Raw genomic sequence first — 23,235 nt, 5'->3', positions numbered from 1 at the left:
AGGCTGCCTTCCAGATCACAATGCATTATTGGGAAATATTGTAGCATGGGCATGCCATTTTCATTCCCAGTTACATTGTTTTTCAATTTTGCACCAAATAGAAATTGTGTGAGCAATAGTAAGACCAAATTGTAGTTTACATTGTTTAAGGGATATATCAGTGAAGACCACCTCTTCCAGGGCAATAAGAGACACTAACTCTCTCTATACACAGCCAGGGAGCGGAATAATCATGTCTAATCCGATTTAGGATGGGACAAAATGCTAGTGCCTGGAAATACCATTTAAAATACAATTTACATTTTTTTTAAATGTTTGTTTTTAAATGTTTTTGTCATTTAGCAGACGCTCTTATCCAGAGCGACTTACAGGAGCAATTAGGGTTAAGTGCCTTGCTCAAGGGCACAGACAGATTTTTCACCTAGTCGGCTCGGGGATTAGAACCAGCGACCTGTGCTCCAAGCAGAGAGAACTGATGCACTAGTGTGCTTCGAACACTTAAGCTTTAGAATCATGAGTGCAGTTTACAGTGGCACAGTAACATTAGAGCGTGTCTGTTTCCCTTCCTTCTCTGGCCACAATGAACCCCAGTAACCTTCAACGTCCTACAACGCCTTAAACCCAGGGAGAGAGTCATGCACAAATGTCATGTTTGTGGTTCAATTGTCCTTAAAACAGCTAAGACATTCTGTCACATGCCAGAGTGTCTCTCTCCTGTTCTCTCCACTGACCAGCTGAGAAGAAACTGATTTGCTGTTAGAGTGCAATCTCTTCTGAATCCATATCCCACTCATCCACACACAGTGGGGAGGCTGAGCACTCCACAGTTACAGTGCTGTGCCTCACACCCCAAAGCTGCTGGTCTAACCAATAAACTGACATCTACAGGAGGTACACCGACAGGTCAGATAGTTAGTAGATAGTTACCCAGAAAAGACAGGTAAAATATTACTGAGGTTGAGGGAGACAGAAGTCTTATAAACAGATAGGTCATGTTAACTTAGAGGTTGAGGTTGCTCTTGTGAGATTTTATCTTCATCAACGAGCCAGGCAAAGTCTGGATCTGGGCTGCTGCAGTCCTCCATCCCCCCCCAGAACCAACCTGCTCACCTCACATACACAGCCAGCACCCTGCTGAGCTAGGGTATTGACTGACACCACAGGATCCCACACTCCAACTGGGCTATGGTATTGACCAAACCCAGAAGCAACCCAACTCTCTACACCTCAGAAAAGCGCCGCCAGCACTCTGATACAGGCCCAAACAACCTAGTCCCACTTCGTTGAAGTCGGGATTCAGTGGAAGTTTACTGCCTAACGGACCTGACCCGAATCGACTCACAGAATCTCCCTGCACTCAAATACAGCTCCCAGTCAGCAGCCAGACAGCCTGTCTAGGTGTCAAATGTATAGCCTAGCTTCACACAGCGACAGGTCAGTACATGGTGCACCAAACAAACAACCTCACAGCTGATCAGAGAATGAGGATAGGTGGGTCTGGTCTGCTTTGACCTGGTCACATCTGGATCCTATAGCATACATACAGTAGAGGCTTTCCAGTCTGCAGAGTTAGAGATGGAGACTTGTGGTCCTTAAAAATCTACCAACCAATCAAGTACGTTGGAGCCATATACTACTCCCCTCCCATACTGTCTGTCCCTACAGAACCTCTGTACTAGTCCGAGGCAGCGTCCAGTGTGTACGCCATGTGTGTTTGCAAGCAGATAAATAAACTCCCTCTCATCTAGGCTTAAAGAGCCGGGAGAAGGAAAAGTACTGCATGAGATTACACCAGCAGAACAATGGATCCATTCATTCACCACACAGAGACCTGCTGCTGGTGCACTGTTGTTCATTGTTCACATTCTGTACAGTACTTAACACACCAACGACTGACTACGTGGGTAAGTCGTTTGTGTAAGACAGCACTATGCATGCATGTATGTTTGCATGTACACATCAATTTAAAAAAAAAACACATGGCAGCGTTATGTACTGTATACGTTGACTTCAGTTTAACACACACGAAAGCTGATTGGTCAATCTGTAGGTGGGGACATTCAGAGAGATTGTGATTAGCTGATCTATTATCCGGCACACACGCAAAGCCCATGCACTCATACACACAGGGTCCATCTGTTTAACAACACAGACCCTATAGGTCACAGGGACACTGCACTATTGACACTAACTCTACCCTACTGTGACCCTGATGTCACCATGCCTTGTGCTACTGTTGATTTCACTGCTGTCCTGACACAACCCAACTGCATTCCATAAAGAACCAGAGGGGGGGGGGGGGTTCTCTATACTGTATGCATTTAGGCTGTGGAACAGTTAGTTCTGTTCTGCTCTGTTGGTGACTGACTGGCTGATCAATATTCTCCTCTAGCTGCCCTGCCCTACTTCCCACTGGGTTAGATAGAGATACACATGCGCATATATGCGCACACGCACACCCACCATCTAGTGTCCTCCGGTCCTCTATCTGTGAACATTATGGATGGAGCTAATAGATTTAGAACTAAACAAGGTTATGACAGGAACAGTATGGCAGGAAATTGTGATAATATAAAGGAAATATTGTTCAGAAGTAAACACATTCTCCAAGCATTGTGGACTAATGGACGTGTGCATGCACCGTACTCTACATTTAATGACACCAGGGCCCAGTTTAACGCATTGCACACAGCTAGCAGGGTCAACGAGAGCCGCGGAAACGTGGTCTACGCCGAGGCAAGTAGCACAGAGACGATGGGAATCATGCCCTAGCTTTGCTAGGCTTGCGGTGCTTTTCCTCCCCCTTCCCTGACAACTTGATTGGTAAGCCTGTCGACGACTTGGCTAATATGCCTGTCAACATCTCGTTTTGACCGGACGGATAAAAGCAAATTACCATGGGGCTAGATAGCTAGCTACTCCACACACTGCTACTACAACGCAAAGTTGTGAGAGACATGGGGTAATGTGAGATTGAGCCAGGTAAGCAGAAACAGACCGCTTTATTTAACAGGGTGGTGGGAAATAAATGCAGTCTTTATACTTTCGGTGTAGTGACAGTAGAGCTAACAGGGATGCTAGCTAATTATCTTCACCCGAGTGACATACCAAGTAGGGACTTGGTTTGTAAACCATGTAACTCGAGGTAGAAACACACGGCTAGGTCATCTTCTACAGGGGAATTTAAAAAGGGATGGTGCTTCAATGGTGATGTAACACACTAGTAAGAAACAGCAACGCTCGTGTTAGCCAAACAAACTGAATGGGGGTTTAGCTCAGAGGTTGACAGCTAAAACACCTGTGGTGCCGTTAGCCCACTAGCTAGTGAAGACACTTGAATGTTCAGCTAACTCTGAACGGTGGGAACTGATGGTGAGCTAGAGACCACATGTAAAAGTAGCTAAAACTAGTGGAAACCTGCTATAGGCGGGATGCTAAAGCAGTGGCGCTAGCGAACTACCAATGCTAATTATGTGTAGGCAACAGATGTACTGTAGCTAGCCGACCACAAAAGGCGCTCCTAACAAGCTAAAATCGGTAAAGTGAAGCTGAAGTTAACAGAATTCCTGAAAATAGAAAATAATCCACTCAACGCTCTGTGATGGGTGGCATCCCCCAGGAAGAGTAGCTGGTGCTTTCGCAACAGCTAATGGGGATCCTAATAAAATACAAAATCCACACCGAAAGGAACAGTTAAGCGGATTTCTTCAGAAAACTAGCTCTCAACTTAACGGGCTAGCAACCAAATAGACTTGTGAAGAGGTGAAGAATGAAGAAACCAGAGCATTGCAGGGTGTTGTTATATGCCTGTGAGGCGTGCTTGAATAAGGCTTAACCAATGACCCATAGAGTCGACTGAAAGAGAACTACAATTATATTCTATATAAATGAAACTACTTCATTAGACGGTATATGCCCATGTTAAATTATATTTAATAAGTTAAATGGATGATGTAACTGTTGTGCGTCTTAAGCAGCATAATTACAGTATTAGCCTGCTGACAACCAGGGAGATGCATGCCACTGTAAATAGCTGGAGATAAGACATAGGGCTGGAGGAAAAATGTTGCTGTTTGCTGCCTGTTTGCTGCTGCCTACTGTTTTATGTACTGAGCTAAACTCCTTATATAATTTAAACATGCATTGAGCAAAGTCTTGTTATCTGCAGTAGCTCAGTCAGCAACCAGTCATTATAGAGCTAAACAAGCACCTGTATCGATAGTGTGGTATGTCGTTCTAGGAGAGACTGTCTTATTTTCACAGGATACATGAAATGAGAGGGTTGTAGGGAAGAGAGGTTGAATCAGCCATGAAAGAGAGAGAAAGAGAGCGAGATCTAATTGTACTAATCTGTTCTGAGAGCCAGGAGCTACTGTAGGGCAACAGTGACACAGCAACAATGTAACACACACACACACACAGAGAGAGAGCGAGGGACCAGCTGTCCTTTGTCTGTCACCCATCACAACACACCCAGAACACCCACTGACCCAGCAGGAGAGGAGGGAAGAAAAGGAGGAGGGGAAGGGAATGAAGAGGAGGGAGAGGGTGTTACTTAAGGTTACTACAAGCTTCACTCAGTTAATGGGATTTTTGGCGCAGCAGACACCTTTTGGTAACATGATATGCACACCGGTCCAGCTCCCATTCACAAGGGGGTGATATAATTTTTTGGGGGGGTTGGTCATTTCAGTTTGTGAAAGCAAGGAAGAGTCACCTTCCCTTGCTGGTAGTAGCTAGCTGGCAGCCTGACTAGCTGGCTAAAAACAGAGCAAGCTAGCTAGCATTTTTAGCTTCCCACATATACATGTGAAATAATCAGATTTATAATACAAAAAAAATATGCCCTGGCCTCCCGAGTGGCGCAGCGGTCTAAGGCACTGCATCGCAGTCTTGCGGCGTCACTACAGCCTGGGGTTTGATCCCAGGCTGTGTCATTACCGGACGTCACCGGGAGTCCCATAGGGCAGCTCTCTAGCGACCCCTCTCTAGCGACCCCGGCTCTCTAGCGACCCCTTGTGGCGGGCCTTGCGCCTGCAGGCTGACTTGGTCGTCAGTTAAACGGTGCTTCCTCCGACACATTGGTGCAGCTGGCTTCCGGGTTATGCGAGCGGTTGTTAAGAAGCGCGGTTTGGCGGGTCACGTTTCGGAGGACACATGACTTGACCGTCGCCTCTCCCGAGCCCGTTGGGGAGGTGCAGCGTTGAGTCAAGATTGTAATCACGGAATTGGGGAGAAAAAGGGGGTACAAATTACAAAACAAAACAAAACTACGCCCTGGCAAATATTATTATACTTGGCAGTGTAACCTAAAACATTATCCCAGATTGATATGTTGTTTGTGTATTCATTCTGATATCATCTAAAAATAGAACTTCATGATTTAGGTCACTGAGAAAAAAGCACATGGCTAGCTAGAAAGCTACAGCAGGTTCTTGTTGTTTGGTTTACTGTTTGAACAGTCACTGAGATTATATTTGGTTATCAACGCAAAATAGGCTACTTTGATGAATAGCCTATATAGGCTGTAGATCAGATCAAGGATCGAAGCGACAACACTGCCCAAACGGCTGCAGAAGGAATGATATGGAGTCTCAATTTTCAGGTAATCCGAAAGTATGTTGAATGCCGGAGCGTATTACAAGGAGCCGCCCCTTTTGTAATGAAAAGCGCACGCACGCACACACGTTTAGTTCATCTGGAATGGAAAGACACTTTCCATAGCATAGCTGCCAGACACTCGCAGGTGTTTTTATTATAGAAGTGGAGGATGGCCTTGGTGTTATTTTAAGAAGCAGAGAAGCTGAGAGAGAGAACTCACCCACACACAACGGCTTGCTCAAGGATGGAAAGAGAACATTAATTGCAGAATATACAGAACAGAGGGGTTCAAGAATTAACTAACCAACCTACCTGCTATGATGGTCTTAAATCGACTAGTAAGCACAAAACACAGTTCTTGCCTACAACAATGACTCGGCCCCTATCACATGAAACCCTGATGAAGGCAGCATAGCTATCAAAACAATGCCTGGTATCTATTACATGTATTGCAACTGAGCCCCGAGTGTTCCGCTTTCTTTTTCAACATCTTCCTATTTACCAAAAAGATTTAAAAAATGTCTACTAGGCCGCTTTATCTTTTTATTTTATTTTATTTCACCTTTATTTAACCAGGTAAGCCAGTTGAGAACAAGTTCTCATTTACAACTGCGACCTGGCCAAGATAAAGCATAGCAGTGCGATAAAAACAACAACACAGAGTTACATATGGGGTAAAACAAAACATAAAGTCAAAAAATGCAACAGAAAATATATATACAGTGTGTGCAAATGTAGCAAGTTATGGAGGTAAGGCAATAAATAGGCTATAGTGCAAAATAATTACAATTAGTATTAACACTGGAATGCTAGATGTGCAAGAGATGATGTGCAAAATAGAGATACTGAGGTGCAAAAGAGCAAAATAAATAACAATATAGGGATGAGGTAGTTGGGTGGGCTAATTTCAGATGGGCTGTGTACAGGTGCAGTGATCGGTAAGGTGCTCTGACAACTGATGCTTAAAGTTAGTGAGGGAGATAAGAGTCTCCAGCTTCAGAGATTTTTGCAATTCGTTCCAGTCATTGGCAGCAGAGAACTGGAAGGAATGGCGGCCAAAGGAGGTGTTGGCTTTGGGAATGACCAGTGAGATATACCTGCTGGAGCGCAGACTACGGGTGGGTGCTGCTATGGTGACCAATGAGCTAAGATAAGGCGGGGATTTGCCTAGTAGTGATTTATAGATGGCCTGGAGCCAGTGGGTTTGACGACGAACATGTAGTGAGGACCAGCCAACAAGAGCGTACAGGTCACAGTGGTGGGTAGTGTATGGGGCTTTGGAGACAAAACGGATGGCACTGTGATAGACTACATCCAATTTGCTGAGTAGAGTGTTGGAGGCTATTTTGTAAATGACATCGCCGAAGTCAAGGATCGGTAGGATAGTCAGTTTTACGAGGGCATGTTTGGCAGCATGAGTGAAGGAGGCTTTGTTGCGAAATAGGAAGCCGATTCTAGATTTAACCCTGGATTGGAGATTCTCAATGTGAGTCTGGAAGGAGAGTTTACAGTCTAACCAGACACCTAGGTATTTGTAGTTGTCCACATACTCTAGGTCAGACCCGTCGAGAGTGGTGATTCTAGTCGGGTGGGCGGGTGCCAGCAGCGTTCGATTGAAGAGCATGCATTTAGTTTTACTAGTGTTTAAGAGCAGTTGGAGGCTACTGAAGGAGTGTTGTATGGCATTGAAGCTCGTTTGGAGGTTTGTTAACACACAGTGTCCAATGAAGGGCCAGATGTATACAAAATGGTGTCGTCTGCGTAGAGGTGGATCTGGGGGTCACCAGCAGCAAGAGCGACATCATTGATATACACAGAGAAAAGTGTCGGCCCAAGAATTGAACCCTGTGGCACCCCCATAGAGACTGCCATAGGTCCAGACAACAGGCCCTCCGATTTGACACACTGAACTCTATCTGAGAAGTAGTTGGTGAACCAGGCGAGGCAGTCATTTGAGAAACCAAGGCTATTTAGTCTGCCAATAAGAATGCGGTGGTTGACAGAGTCGAAAGCCTTGGCCAGGTCGATGAAGACGGCTGCACAGTACTGTCTATTATCGATTGCGGTCATAATATCGTTTAGGACCTTGAGCGTGGCTGAAGTGCACCCATGACCAGCTCGGAAACCGGATTGCATAGCGGAGAAGGTACGGTGGGATTCGAAATGGTCGGTGATCTGTTTGTTAACTTGGCTTTCAAATACTTTCGAAAGGCAGGGCAGGATGGATATAGGTCTGTAGCAGTTCGGATCTAGAGTGTCACCCCCTTTGAAGAGGGGGGTGACCGCGGCAGCTTTCCAATCTCTGGGGATCTCAGACGTTACGAAAGAGAGGTGCCAGATCCTACATGATCCTATTCATATACTAGTTACCTCACACATATTTAGGATTTCTCAATGACTTATCAGCTACAGTGCACAGGGCTTATCAACCATTAGCACACAGGGCTAATACTGTTACATGTTCAATAGACACCCTCTAGGCCAGTTCCATAATAGGGTCTTGAATCTTCCTGTAGTCTAGCTATGATATGGTATGGTATGGGCTTTGGCCTAGCTATGGTCTGGTATGGGCTTTGGCCTAGCTATGGCCTGGTATGGGCTTTGGCCTAGCTATGGTCAGTGGCCTAGCTATGGTCTGGTATGGGCAGTGGCCTAGCTATGGTCTGGTATGGGCAGTGGCCTAGCTACGGTCTGGTATGGGCAGTGGCCTAGCTACGGTCTGGTATGGGCAGTGGCCTAGCTACGGTCTGGTATGGGAAGTGGCCTAGCTATGGTCTGGTATGGGCAGTGGCCTAGCTATGGTCTGGGCAGTGGCCTAGCTATGGTCTGGTATGGGCAGTGGCCTAGCTATGGTCTGGTATGGGCAGTGGCCTAGCTATGGTCTGGTATGGGCAGTGGCCTAGCTATGGTCTGGTAACAACATCCAGCATGCCTTCTCTGACCTTCACCTATTCCTCAATACTTCTACACCCACCTTCAATCTGAAGTTAAAATCCAGAATTGGTTTTCTGTACCACAACAAAACATCCTTCACCCACTTTTCCAAGCACACCCTTGTAAAAATGACCTTCCAGACAATCCTGGACTTTGGTGATGTGGTTTACAGGCTTACCCCAAAACCTCCCTCAATAAACTAGACGTCATTTATCACACTGCTATCCGCTTTGTTACCAGTGCCCCCTTCAACACTCATCACTGTGACCTTTACACCCTGGTCAACTGGCCCTCGTTACATATACAACGTCAGACCCACGGGTACTAATTTATTTAAGTCCCTCATAGGTAAGTCTCCCCTCTACCTCAGCATCTCCACCACCAACAGCAACCTGCGCTCTGGTAGATGTATCACACTGGTCATCCCCAAAGCCTGCACTTCCTTTGGCCGCCATTCATTACAGTTTTCCGCCGCCAACGACTGGAACGAGCTGCAAAAGACCAAACAAACTTGACACATTCATCCCACTACACTCTTTAAAAAAGATTAACTGAGCTGCTATCTGATCAATGTACCTGCTGATCATTAAGTCTGCTGTGTTGCCTTGGACTTTTCTGCTCTAACCAACTGTACATTTCTTATTGGTTGTATATTTGATGAATTTGTACCTTTCCTCTGTATAGCGTTTTATTTATTTTTAGTGGTATTGTGTGTTGTCCTGTTCACTGGTTTTGGTTCTCAATTGACTTCTCTGGTTAAATAAAGGTGAAATAAAATCTTGAACAATGAACTCCTCTTTTATTTCACCTTTATTTAACTGTCACCCTCTTTATTCATCTGATTAAAGTTCATTGTCGAAACAAACAGTGGTGAATACATTGAGAATCGTTGAACCGTTCACACATACAGTACATGCCTCTGCACAACTTCAAGCTCAACGGTGTATAAGTAGTAGTACAGTCGTGGTCAAAAGTTTTGAGAATGACACAAGTATTGGTCTTCACAAAGTTTGCTGCTTCAGTGTTTTTAGATATTTTTGTCAGATGTTACTATGGTATACTGAAGTATAATTACAAGCATTCCATAAGTGTCAAAGGCTTTTATTGACAATTACATTAAGTTTATGCAAAGAGTCAATATTTGCAGTGTTGACCCTTCTTTTTCAAGACCTCTGCAATCCGCCCTGGCATGCTGTCAATTAACTTCTGTGCCACATCCTGACTGATGGCAGCCCATTCTTGCATAATCAATGCTTGGAGTTTGTCAGAAATTGTGGGGTTTTTGTTTGTCCACCCGCTTCTTGAGGATCGACCACAAGTTCTCAATGGGATTAAGGTCTGGGGAGTTTCCTGGCCATGGACCCAACATGTCGATGTTTTGTTCCCCGAGCCACTTAGTTATCACTTTTGCCTTATGGCAAGGTGCTCCATCATGCTGGAAAAGGCATTGGTCGTCACCAAACTGTTCTTGGATGGTTGGGAGAAGTTGCTCTCGGAGGATGTGTTGGTACCATTCTTTATTCATGGCTGTGTTCTTAGGCAAAATTGTGAGTGAGCCCACTCCCTTGGCTGAGAAGCAACCCCACACATGAATGGTCTCAGGATGCTTTACTGTTGGCATGACACAGGACTGATGGTAGCGCTCACCTTGTCTTCTCCGGACAAGGTGTTTTCCGGATGCCCCAAACAATCGGAATGGGGATTCATCAGAGAAAATGACTTTACCCCAGTCCTCAGCAGTCCAATCCCTGTACCTTTTGTAGAATATCAGTCTGTCTCTGATGTATTTCCTGGAGAGAAGTGGCTTCTTTGCTGCCCTTCTTGACACCAGGCCATCCTCCAAAAGTCTTCGCCTCACTGTGCGTGCAGATGCACTCACACCTGCCTGCTGCCATTCCTGAGCAAGCTCTGCACTGATGGTGCCCCGATCCCGCAGCTGAATCAACTTTAGGAGACGGTCCTGGCGCTTGCTAGACTTTCTTGGGCGCCCTGAAGCCTTCTTAACAACAATTGAACCGCTCTCCTTGAAGTTCTTGATGATCCGACATTTTTTTTGATTTAGGTGCAATCTTACTAGCAGCAATATCCTTGCCTGTGAAGCCCTTTTTGTGCAAAGCAATGATGACGGCACGTGTTTCCTTGCAGGTAACCATGGTTAACAGAGGAAGAACAATGATTTCAAGCACCACCCTCCTTTTAAAGCTTCCAGTCTGTTATTCTAACTCAATCAGCATGACAGAGTGATCTCCAGCCTTGTCCTCGTCAACACTCTCACCTGTGTTAACGAGAGAATCACTGACATGATGGCAGCTGGTCCTATTGTGGCAGAGTTGATATGCAGTGGAATTGTTTTTTTGTGATTAAGTTCATTTTCATGGCAAAGAGGGACTTTGCAATTAATTGCAATTCATCTGATCACATTCCAAATGGCACCCTATTCCCTGCATGGAATCAGTGTGACAAACGAACAAGGCGGGCTTGGATTATCATCCAGTGACTGATGAGGACAACAATGCCTTCCTGCAACCTCCAGAGACTACTCTACTCTGTCATCATACAAAACACAACACAGAGAGGTATGCAGCAGGCATGTTAATGAGCCCTCTGCTGCAGATATCACTTGATAGAGTAGAGAGAGGTAGAGAGAGAGAGAGGTAGAGAGAGAGAGAGGTAGAGAGAGAGAGAGGTAGAGAGAGAGAGAGGTAGAGAGAGAGAGAGAGAGAGAGAGAGAGAGAGAGAGAGAGAGAGAGAGAGAGAGAGATCGTGGGTGAAGGAAGAAGAGGCGGCAAGCAGGAGTGCGGGGGTGAAGGAGACGGAGATGGGAAAGAAGCCCATAAAGCAGATGAGGGGGTGAGTAGAGCGCTTACAGCGAGTGACAGAGGGAGTGAGTGTCTGTGCAGTCAGAGGTGATGTGCTAATAGGACAGAGAGTAGAAGTCTTCCTCTTTAATCTGCTACCCTCAAACAGTAACACACATTACCACAGCACTAGCACAGCAATAGCTACCTGTCAACTATGGTTGCATCCCAAATGGCATCCTTTCCCTACATAGTGCACTACTTTTGACTAGAGCCTTATGAGGCCTGGTAAACAGTAATGCACTACATAGAGAATAGGGTGCCATTTTGGACACACCTTGGTTGGCCGAGCACATAACCATTTAAATCAGTATTATGAGTATTATGTATTCTGAACCTTCATGGGTTCCATCAAGTCCATGCTGCCATGTCTAATAGATGTGGTAAAGAGGTCAATGGAACGCAGACCGTGGGGGATAGGAGGATGCCAGATTGGCGCACATTCAACAAATCTGATCTAACAAAGTGGATATTCGTCAAATCCGTCATGATTTATGTATTGTAACAGGCCCACAATGTGGTTACTACAGTCCGATTAAAATAAATAAATAAATATATATATGGCTGTTTTCGCAGCATAACATTTAGAAGTTGTCCCTTTTCAGGTTTAGACGTGACTGCTAAATGCTAACTCCTGTTCATATAAGCTGGTAGCATTGCTAGCATACAGAAATCGGTGGTGGTAGTCAGTCGTTTTTAAGTGTAATGCAGTCGATTGGTGATGATGACATGAACATGTATTGGGGTTGCCATCCATACAAGCGTTATACTCAGATGTTTTTCTCAACAGTGTGAAATACACATATAAACAATAGGCTAAATGTAGACTAGTTTTGCTGGGGGGCAATGAGGAGATTCAGGATCTTTCCCCCATGCATTTCCATGGCATTTCCATTGTTTTGGTCGAGTTCGATTGATCTCTTTACTGCATGTATACAGACTGTCTCAGAGTTCTAGTAGCATATTAGCCTGTCTAGTAGCTTGAGGTCGTTTCAGCTGTTCAGACTGGGGCATCAGAAGGACTATAGGCAATGCCAGTCTGTAACCACTAGCCAGTTGAATCTCATCCACTCAGACCCCACTCTCTCACTTCGCCCTGCTCCACTACCTCCACACACTGAACAAACTGTGCAGAGATGAACACAACAGAAAACAGAGATGAACAGAACAGAAAGCAGAGATGAACAGAGAAGAAAGCAAGGATGAACGGAGCAAAGTCCATTTAGCTGCTAATGGATTCTCATGCTTCACCGCTCCTACTGGTTCAATTACACTGGGAGGAAAAGAGGGATAGAGGGTGGGAGAAAGAGAGCAGAGAGGGGCCTAGTCAGGACCTGCATTACCCAGAAACAGATACACTCTAGTTCACGAATACAACAGCCATTCAGTATGAAGTGTGCAGAGAGGCCAGGGACTAAACACAACATCTTCTGACCTTCAGTAAAGGCAAGGCTGCCATGTTGAGACAGTATTCTATAGCATGCTAAACGCTAACTCAAACATCAGCTATGGAAGACTGTCATTGGTAACAAAGCAGAGATGAATAACGCATGAGTATGTCCAGTGTATATGCAGATTATCTTATATAACAGTCCACCTTCCCTCTCCATCTACAGGGCTGAGATGATGGACTACGCCTAATTAACCTCATGACAGGGAGAACAATAAGAGGGAATAAGGACAGACACACACACACACCGAGCGAGACACAGACCGAGCGAGACAGACAGAGAGAGAGGACTATTGAGACAGCCTACCAGCAGTCCTATCTTTAGCTAAAAACATTTCATGTGGCTCTATACTCCAGCATTTTGGATTTGAGATCAAATGTTTTATATATGAGGCAACTGTACAGATTGTCACCTTTTATTTAGGGGTATTTTCATACATACCCGTTTTACCATTTAGAAATGAAAGCACTTTATGTATCTAGTCCCCCTATTTGAAGGTGTCATAAGATCATAGCCCCAAAACATGCTAACCTCTCACCATTACCAATAACAGGGGAGGTTAGCATTTTTTGGGGGGTATAATATTTATGCATCTGTAACTTTGTCACTCATTATTCACAAATAATTCATGATTGTCGCATCTACTCCCGCTCCGGCACTCGACGTCGCCAGTTTACTAACCACTGGTCCTGTCAACCCATCATTACGCACACCTGGCAAACCTCCATTACGCACACCTGCGCCTCATCATTAGGCACACCTGGACTTCATCACTTCCCTGATTACTTCTCCTTTATTTAGCCCTCTGTTCATCAGTCCTTAGGTGTTATTGATTGTCTCGCGTTCAGTACGCTTCCCATGTTTGTTATTTTGAATCTGTTCCGTATTAAACTCACCTTCTGCACCTGCTTTCTGACTCCGGGCATATACGTAACAGATATTATCCGTAATCATGGTAGCATCCACATTAATGTAGAAGTGTTCAGAAACATATTATATTCTTATTTACAATTTTTAAAAAGTGACTCCAAAATGACACAATTCATTATTTACCATTCATTTCTATTGGACACAACATAATCCGAAACACAATAAAAACAAACTGCATATGCATCCAACAAGTTTGTAGAGTCCCAAGCTTGATGTAGTCATTGCGTGCTAGGAATATGGGACCAAAATACTAAACTTGACTACTTTAATACACTACAGACACATGCACAGATGGGGCTCAAACAGTGCCCGAGCACCTGCCCTTGCAATTTCTTTTATTAATTATTGTGTGTGCATGCGGGAGAGATAAAAAGAGCCCTATAGAGATAAATGGAAAGAGAGTGAGATGTAGAGAGAGAGAATGAATGTTACAATTTTGATTGTAACGATTAGCACATTAAAATAGCAAATTTCTCCCCCCCAAAAAAATTGTTGCCCGTTGTGCATGTTATTTTGGCATTAATACGTGTCATTTACATTTAAATTTTTTACATTTTAGTCATTTAGCAGACGCTCTTATCCAGAGCGACTTACATGAGCAATTAGGGTTAAGTGCCTTGCTTAAGGGCACATCGACAGATTTTTCACCTAGTCGGCTCGGGGATTAGAACCAGCGACCTTTCGGTTACTGGCACAACGCTCTTACCCACTAAGCCACCTGCCGCCCCACATATCAGTTTGCAAACAATGTAAAAAAAATAAAAATAAAATAATCAGAGTTAATAAAGCTGCATACAAATATGGTCTCTTTTTTGCTTTCTTAAGGCAGCTCCAAAATGCAGGTGTTTCAGCCTAGCTTTATTGCTTTCTATGGTGGTGGGGCAGCCAGGAAATAAAGGTGATTGGCTCAGTGTTCCGCCGTGATTGGCTCAGTGTTCTGTCACTCATAGGGACACCACGCCACTGCAAAATTTACAGGGAGAGCTCGGAAATTCAAGCCCATTGGGTGATGCCATTCAAGAAGGCTCAAAGTCATTGGCCACAGATAAAATGACATCAAATCACGTTATATCTACCATAGCTTTGATTGGACTGATCATGTCAACATAAAACTTTCCAAATCTTAGCTAGAAAGCTAGCAATCATCATGAATCAAGTCGACAATCTACTGGCATATCCTTTTCAATCCTTGTCATATGTAGAGAAATTATAGATAAAACGTATCGGTGCTCATCTGGACATAAACATTACACAACAAGTTGGAATTGCAAATTCAACAATGAATGGTTTGGAAGGAATCAGTGGATAACTGCAAGCGTTGCAAAGCCATCACTAGCCTGTTATTCAGTGGAGTGGGTGTGTGGTCCAAGTCTGGGTTTAAGGGTCTCTTTTCCAAGCTTAAAAGGATAAACATTCACATGCCATGGGCCATAAAAAGTTGAATACATTGACCATGCTGTCAATCCAGCATGACTTCTGCCGCGTTCAAAACTGGAAACTCGGAAATCTCAGACTTCAGTGAGTTCAAGACAACTGGGAACTCTGAAAATAAGTTTTGAACGGTCATTCAACTCGGAATTCCAAGTCGGGAACTCCGGCATATTTCTAGAGTTCCGATCTGAAGATCACTGACGTCATGATTCAACCTTGTTTTTTTTCTGAGTTCCCAGTTGTCTTGAAAGCTCCATAAATCCACAGAATGCCAGACTGATGACACAATTTTCCCACAAGAAGGACTGCCACACCACCTTCCTGTTCAAGTGAGCACAACAAAGGGAGTCCAAAAATGTACTGTATGCTGCTGCATAAATTATGTAATATGCCAGGGACATTTGTTTAAGCAAGTCAGCCATATCAGCTATGTTTTTTAAAAAGGCAGTAAATGAGGCTGAATGAACTGTTTCACTGCCAGACAAGGCTCCGCTGACAGCCAGGTGAAGCAGTGGTAAGGATTCACTCAATGGTGCTGAATAAAAAGCTCTGCTGTTGGGACAGCTTTATGTAGGCCTTAACGGTTTGTGGGCACCGTTTGTCACCATTATAGTGCAATAAATGTATTGTTTAGTGTTCTGTTGTGTAGTGGCTTTGCTGGCATGCATCAACAAGACATTTTTAAAAATGGGAGTTTGCCCCACCAAGATTTACATGCCAAAATCACCACTGGTAAGAGGCACGTCAGTAGCAAATCAAGTAAAACATATTTTTTGGGGACAGCATAGCTAGCTAACTAGCAGAGTTACATCATCATCAACATTAATGATCAGCTGATAAGTCCACCCTCTTTTCCCGATGTCAATCATGTCTTTAGGAGGCATTGTACTTAGCTTGCTTACAATGTCTGATGAGTGAGTGTTGTTGCAAAAAGAAACAGGCCTATGCTTACATTATTATTTTTTTCCCGCTACAGAGGCAGTTGGTACGTTATGAATTTCAAGTTATGAATTATGGAAGTCTATTTCTGTGTGCTGTTTAATTATTTTAGTATTGTTTTTATAACCGCTGCTCACCCCAGTCCTGATAACCTCAATGAATGCATCCAAATACTTATGACACCTTCAAATGTGGGGATAGATACATAGTGCTTTCATTTCTAAACAGTAAAACAGATATGTATGAAAATACCCTCAAATAAAAGGTGATATTCTGTACTGTCGCCACATATAAAAGATTTGATCTCAAATCCAAAATGCTGGAGTATAGAGCTAAATTAAAACATTTTAGCTTCACTGTCCAAATAAATACTAGGGGAGTGTATATTTAGCACTGTACATTTAGCCATATAACTTTAGACCTATAGCTTTAGCCCTGGCAATTAGCAATAGCCTATAGCTTCAAACCTATAGCTTTAGCCATAGCCTATAGCTTTAGCCATATAGCCTTACCAATAGGCTTTAGTAATACAATTTAAGCCTGAGCGTTAGCTTCAGCAATGCAGAGGCGGACTGGCAGACCTGTGGATGGAAAAACTGCGCACACACACACACACACACATCAGGTACACGTGGGGTAGCACACCCACACAAACAGCACAGGCCACTACACATGCTACTACACTACCGTAGTGTAGGCTTGGTACAGTGTGTACTGTGATGTCACGAGAGGCTACACAGCTTTCAGCGGGATTGCTCAAGTAGTGCAAGGAGACCAGGTTCAATCAAAACAAGGATTTTATTAAAGGTCTTGGGAAACTAACGAAAGTATAACACAATTCTGTTCTCTTGTGGCTCTTTAAGGGTTAACAGTTCAGGGATGTCTCTTCCACATCCAAAATCATAACTCTCACTCGCTCAAATAACTTTTCCCCAGTCTTACTGTATTCCACGTTGCAGCTAGTGGCCAACCCAGCAAAACGTCCTTCCAAATGTCCCACACGTATTTCCACAGGTGCATATATCCAAAGGTGAGTATTTCCCAAAGGTAAGTATCTCCAAATCCTTATATTCCTCATGGAAGTGGACGTGCAGCACTCTTGTCCTCCAGAGAGCCCAGCTTGGAGACTGTGTCTCTTCCCTTCCCCAACCTTCAGCTCATCAGCTCCTCATTTGTCTCAGCTGCGTGGGAAGATTGGCCATAGAGGGGTGGAGTTCCCGACCATACCAGCAGATGGAGCCATAGCTGTCTGGGTTTGCAGCCATCTCAGGGGGATGTAACGTCCCTCCAGGACACAGCCTCTCGTGACATCACACATCCCCCTCCTCGGGACCGACGTCCTCGTCGGGGTAAAGGCAGCGAAGAAGGCATCACGCCGGGAGAGGGCGTCCGCATTGCCGTGGTGCTTGCCAGACTGCTCTCTCTTCAACTCCTCCAACTCTAGGACCCGGGACTCAGCCTCCTGTTGTCGCTCCTTGAGTTTCTTACTGAACGCATCAGCCTTGGTTTTAGCAGAGTTTAGCTTCTGTTGAGCAGCTTTCAGTTCCTTCTCTCTCTCTGCCTCCGCATTCTTCATCTTGTTCTCCAACACCTTGTACTTCTCCTCTGCCTTCTTCTGGACCTCCTTACTACTGCGCAGGGTCTCCTCACACTCCTCGATGGTCCTGCGCAGCCTCTCCAGCTCCTCCTGTTGCTTAGGGAAGGAGCTCTGTTGGAGTTTAGCCTGGAGGATATCTAACTCTTCTGTCTTCATGTCTAACTGTTGCTTTAACAAACGATACCTCTCAGCGGTCCCCTTCAGACCAGACAGTTCTTTGTCCAGATTCTGTAGCTCCGTCTCTGTGTCGGTCTGGGCACCTGCCCTCCCTATCAGAGCCCGGGCGGGACTGAGTAACTCGGAGGATTGCACCGGAGCCTTCCCAGGATGAGTCTTGCCTCTCCGTTTCCGAGGTACTCGGGTTATCCTCTCCTGAGACTCTCTCCAGAGTGGGTAAAAGGCTGGGCAGTCTCGTCCAATTAGGACAGGGACGGGGAGGGAATCAACCACCCCCGCCGTCGTGTGTATGGTTCCCCGTGTGCTGGTCATTGTAAGTTCAGTAATGGGGTATTCTCTGGTGTCCCCATGGACACAGGAAACTGGGAGGACTTTCCCGGGGTCAGACACGTTGGGCCCACCAAATCCTTATGCACCAGGGGTGGCCCGGCTACCAGAATCCAGTAAGGCCTCCACATCATGGTGATTCACAGTTACCGGGCAGGTGGGGGGTCGATCTGGGCCGCCATCTACGACTCCCAAGAGCGAGGCAAAACGGTGTGTGGGTGCTGAGCTGGAGGACTCCGCAGTGGGCCTAGGTTCATCGGCTGGTTTCCCACACTGCCAGGAGATATGTCCCATCTCCCCACACCGGTAACACTGTCGAGTTTCCCCCTCCTGGTGTACTCTTCTTGGACCCGCCTGGTTTCTGGCTCCCCCTGGAGCCGGGATAAGTCCTGACGTGGCTGGGTTCGAGACCTTGGGGTCCTTTGGACGGGTTCTTCCCATTTGTGGTGGGGCCGCACTCCTGGGGTCTTTTCGGGAAGCATTCAGCATCTCCGCTGTGGCCTGGTACTTTTCCACAGCTTCCACGGTCAGATCAGCCGTGGTCAAGGCCTGTTGACTGATGAACCGTTTTGCCTCATAAGGCAGGGGCGCGTAGGGTAACGATCCACCACAACGGCCTCCACCACCGCCGCTGCTGTATTCCTCTGCGGATCCAGCCATTTCCTTGCGATTCGGACAAGTTCATGCATCTGCGCCCGAGGAGGTTGGTCTGGTTGGAAGGTCCAACTGTGAAAGCGCTGGGCCATACCAAACTTTGTGAGTCCATATCTGCTGAGGATCTCAGACTTCAGGGCATCATAGTCAGTAACCTGGTCAGGGCCCAGGTCCCGGACAGCATTCAGCGATTCCCCGGTTAGAAAGGGGGCTAACAGACCAACCCACTGTTGCTTGGGCCAGGCTTCCCTAGTGGCCGTGGCCTCAAATGCATGCAGGTATGCCTCAATGTCATCGGTAGCTCCCATCTTAGATATAAAGTCACTTGCCTTTATTGGGCGGGTATTTTGGACAACCCTCTGTCTCTGCAACTGCAATTCCTCTGCCTTCAGAAGGTTGGCTTTCTTTTGCTCCTCCAAGAGAGCCACGTTTGCTTGCATCTGGGCTTGCTGGCCAGCAACAAGGGCTTTCAATATGTCCTCCATTTCAGTCGGCGGGGAGCCTATGGCCAACTTGGAAAACTGGGTGATCAAACCTTCGGTATCCTCCTCTGACATGCACTATTAACGCTTGAGCGTGCCCGTATTCTCCACCATCTGTGATGTCACGAGAGGCTACACAGCTTTCAGCGGGATTGCTCAAGTAGTGCAAGGAGACCAGGTTCAATCAAAACAAGGATTTTATTAAAGGTCTTGGGAAACTAACGAAAGTATAACACAATTCTGTTCTCTTGTGGCTCTTTAAGGGTTAACAGTTCAGGGATGTCTCTTCCACATCCAAAATCATAACTCTCACTCGCTCAAATAACTTTTCCCCAGTCTTACTGTATTCCACGTTGCAGCTAGTGGCCAACCCAGCAAAACGTCCTTCCAAATGTCCCACACGTATTTCCACAGGTGCATATATCCAAAGGTGAGTATTTCCCAAAGGTAAGTATCTCCAAATCCTTATATTCCTCATGGAAGTGGACGTGCAGCACTCTTGTCCTCCAGAGAGCCCAGCTTGGAGACTGTGTCTCTTCCCTTCCCCAACCTTCAGCTCATCAGCTCCTCATTTGTCTCAGCTGCGTGGGAAGATTGGCCATAGAGGGGTGGAGTTCCCGACCATACCAGCAGATGGAGCCATAGCTGTCTGGGTTTGCAGCCATCTCAGGGGGATGTAACGTCCCTCCAGGACACAGCCTCTCGTGACATCACAGTACCCATCCCTGAGTGGGGTTAATTGGGCAGGGCAGTCACATTGGCCAGAGGCATAACTAGAGTGGCTGACCCAGCACAGAGGTGTGTGTGAGTGAGAGAAAGAGAGAATGAATGTGAGTGTATGAGTGAATATGAATTATAACAGTAATCCTTCTACACCCCCCCTCCCCCAGTGGTGGTTATCCCACTGGCTATCCTAAGTTGAATGCACCAATTTGTAAGTCGCTCTGGATAAGAGCGTCTGCTAAATGACTTAAATGTAAATGAGTGAGTGAGTGAGAATGAACATGAGTCAGCACAATTGAATTTGCTTCCCCCTCAGGCTACGGAGCATCCCAACTCCCTCGTCCATTCCTCCACCTCACCCATCTCTCCACCATCCTCTTTTCCCCATCCCAACACCCATTCCTCCAGCCCCTCCCATTCTCACACTGACTCACCAATTAATGTGCACAAGCAGATAGCTACTGTAGCAATGGAGGATGAATAAAAAGCAAAAAGTGTGTTATGGTTGTTATGGTTACTTACGTAGGAAGTGTTTCTCCAATAAGGCAATCTCTAGATGACCCTTGACCTCGTTTAGCCGGTCCGACTCACTCCTCTGGAAGTCTTGAAATGCTGCAGCCATGGTGAGAGCCCCCGAACCCGCCTGCACACAGAGGAGAAACGCACGTTCATACAGGCATAATATCAACGAACACGTCCACACACTGGAAGTCCTGAAAGGCGGGCTCCAAGGGGACAGCCCCAGAACCCGTCTGCACGCACCAAGAGATGGCGAAACGGACATTAATACAGGCATGATATCAACACACAGAAGAAACACACGTTAAAACATGCATGAGATCGACTTTCAACACAAACACACATATTAAAACATACATGAAATCCACACACACGCGTCACACACACACCATGGCGGAGTAGCTATATCTCCAGTATGATGACTCACACGGGCAGTGACTTTCCCTCCTGTTTTGAAACGAGTTGCAAAGGAGATCCCTACCGACTGACCGTCTGTCCTCTAGTCTAAGCACAACACTGATGACTCAACCACTCTCTCCCCCTAACTGACTGACTCAGGGCTTTAGTCCGCGGTCCCGCGTTACTCCATAGATTACCAGACCAATACCAGGTGAGCGAGAGAGAGAGATGGTGAAAGAGGGGAAGAGTGGAGAGGATGAGTAGATAAAAAAAGATGTCAGAGAAAGCGACAGAAATAGGAGAGGAGTGTGTTAAAGAAAGCGACAGACAGAGGATGAAAGGAGGGAGGAGAAGGAGAGCGTCGAAGCTGCAGTGCTGTGTTGCTATTCTGAGCCACTGCAGGTTTACCAGCCGCCAGATCAATGCAGGCAGGGTGTCCCTTTAAGAGGCTCCCGCCACTGACAAAGACACACACGGCCAAACACGCACACTGCCTAACTCACACACACACACACACAGCCAAACACACATGGCCAACACACATATACAGCCGAACACACACACTGCAGCAGCTTCTTCTCCCTGCAGCAGTCATGACTGCAGTGTGTCTTAATCTATTATGCTCTCAAGTCCACGAGAGAAAGAACAAGGAATGAGAGGAGAGAAAGGAATGAAGGAAAGATGCCCTACTTGGGATGCAGCCAGAGATTAACAAGGGATGAAGAGAAAAGACAGTGAGATGAATGAAAGACTAAACAGACAGCCTTTGCTCTGTACCCCAAAATGTCACAGAGAGAGATGGAGAGAAGGGGGAAGATAGAGAGAAACAGATGGAGAGAGGAGACACGGGGGGGGGGAGGAGAGAGATAGACAATAGAGAGGGATGATGAGAGATCGAGTGAGGATGAGAGAGGAGGGGCTAGACTGAGTGGGTCTGAAACAGGAAGAGGATGTGGAGGTAAACACCCAGGTCATGTGATCTGGTCCTGAGGGGCAAAGAAGAAGCAGTACAGAACTAGCATTGAGTATCTGCAGCACTGAGAAAGGACCAGTTCTTTATTTAACTAGGCAAGTCAGTTAAGAACAAATTCTTATTTACAATGACGGCCTACCAAAAGGCAAAAGGCCTCCTGTGGGGACGGGGGCTGGGATTAAAAATAATAATGTAGGACAACACACATCATGACAAGAGAGACACCACAACACTACATAAAGAGAGACCCAAGACAACAACACAGCATGGTGTGTGTTTGTTGGGGATTGTTGCACCTGAACCCAGGAACTTAAAGAACTAGGATGCTGCGTAGCCTGACTGAAAGGTTCTCAAACTCGTTGGATGACTGGGGGAGTGGCGCAGCGGTCTAAGCCACTGCATCTCTGTGCTTGAGGCGTCACTACAGACCCCCTGGTTCGATTCCAGGCTGTATCACAACCGGCCGTGATTGGGAGTCCCATAGAGCGGCGCAGAATTTGCCCAGCGTTGTCTGGGTTTGGCCGGTGTAGGCCGTCATTGTAAATAAGAATTTGTTCTTAACTGAGTTGCGTAGTTAAATAAAATTAAACAATATTACTGCCATCTTCATTTACAAAACCACTGTTCAGGTCTACTCCCATCAGTTATATGCTTCTATTTCTATGAAAGTTGTTGTTTTTCAGAAAATGACTAGAAAGTCAGCAGCAACCTCACACATACAGCTGGTATTGAGCTGGTCTCATGATTGATCCTGGGCAGAATATATCTATAATTATTAGGCTTGGGGATATACCGTTTATACCATATACCGGGGTATTTTGAAATAGACAGTATGATTTTCAATACTGGTTTTGTGGGTATCCATACCCCCCTTAGTTATAAGTGCCACTGCTTATAAACGTATAAAGTATAACAATAAGAAATCTAAGATGTGTCAAATAATTTATATCTAGCTCAGTGCTCCAGAAACATTAAATTCCCTCCTGGATCAAGATCCCTGTTGCCTAAATTGTTTTGTGTATAAATATTTTTTTAATAGTATAAAAATATTGATTTGTACACACACAGTGTAAAAACATTAAGAACACCTTCCTAATCTCATGTTTCCCATGCTAGTTCAATGAACCATAAACAATTAATGAACATGCACCTGTGGAACGGTCGTTAAGACTAACAGCTTACAGACGGTAAGCAATTAAGGTCACAGTTATGAAAACGTAGGACACTAAAGAGGCCTTTC

The 23,235-nt window shown here is 45.6% G+C and overlaps 1 protein-coding gene across 3 annotated transcripts in view; it reads right to left on the bottom strand.

Moving 5' to 3' along the window:
* LOC121554979 (GRAM domain-containing protein 4-like) overlaps positions 1-23,235 on the bottom strand; it is an 87,651-nt gene that overhangs the window by 29,996 nt on the left and 34,420 nt on the right. For 2 of the 3 annotated variants that reach the window (XM_041868720.1, XM_041868721.1), the window contains exon 3: positions 20,627-20,747. In XM_041868720.1, coding sequence (XP_041724654.1) covers positions 20,627-20,747 — 121 coding nt within the window. Of the gene's footprint in view, positions 1-20,626; positions 20,748-21,050; positions 21,867-23,235 lie in introns of those variants that run through there. The other variant, XM_041868722.2, reaches the window with a different exon arrangement.

The sequence above is a fragment of the Coregonus clupeaformis genome, chromosome 40 (genome assembly GCF_020615455.1).
Source record: "Coregonus clupeaformis isolate EN_2021a chromosome 40, ASM2061545v1, whole genome shotgun sequence".
NCBI classification, from domain to species: domain Eukaryota; kingdom Metazoa; phylum Chordata; class Actinopteri; order Salmoniformes; family Salmonidae; genus Coregonus; species Coregonus clupeaformis.
The sequence above is the reverse complement of the archived record's forward strand: the minus strand, read 5'-3'. Positions and strand labels throughout refer to the sequence as shown.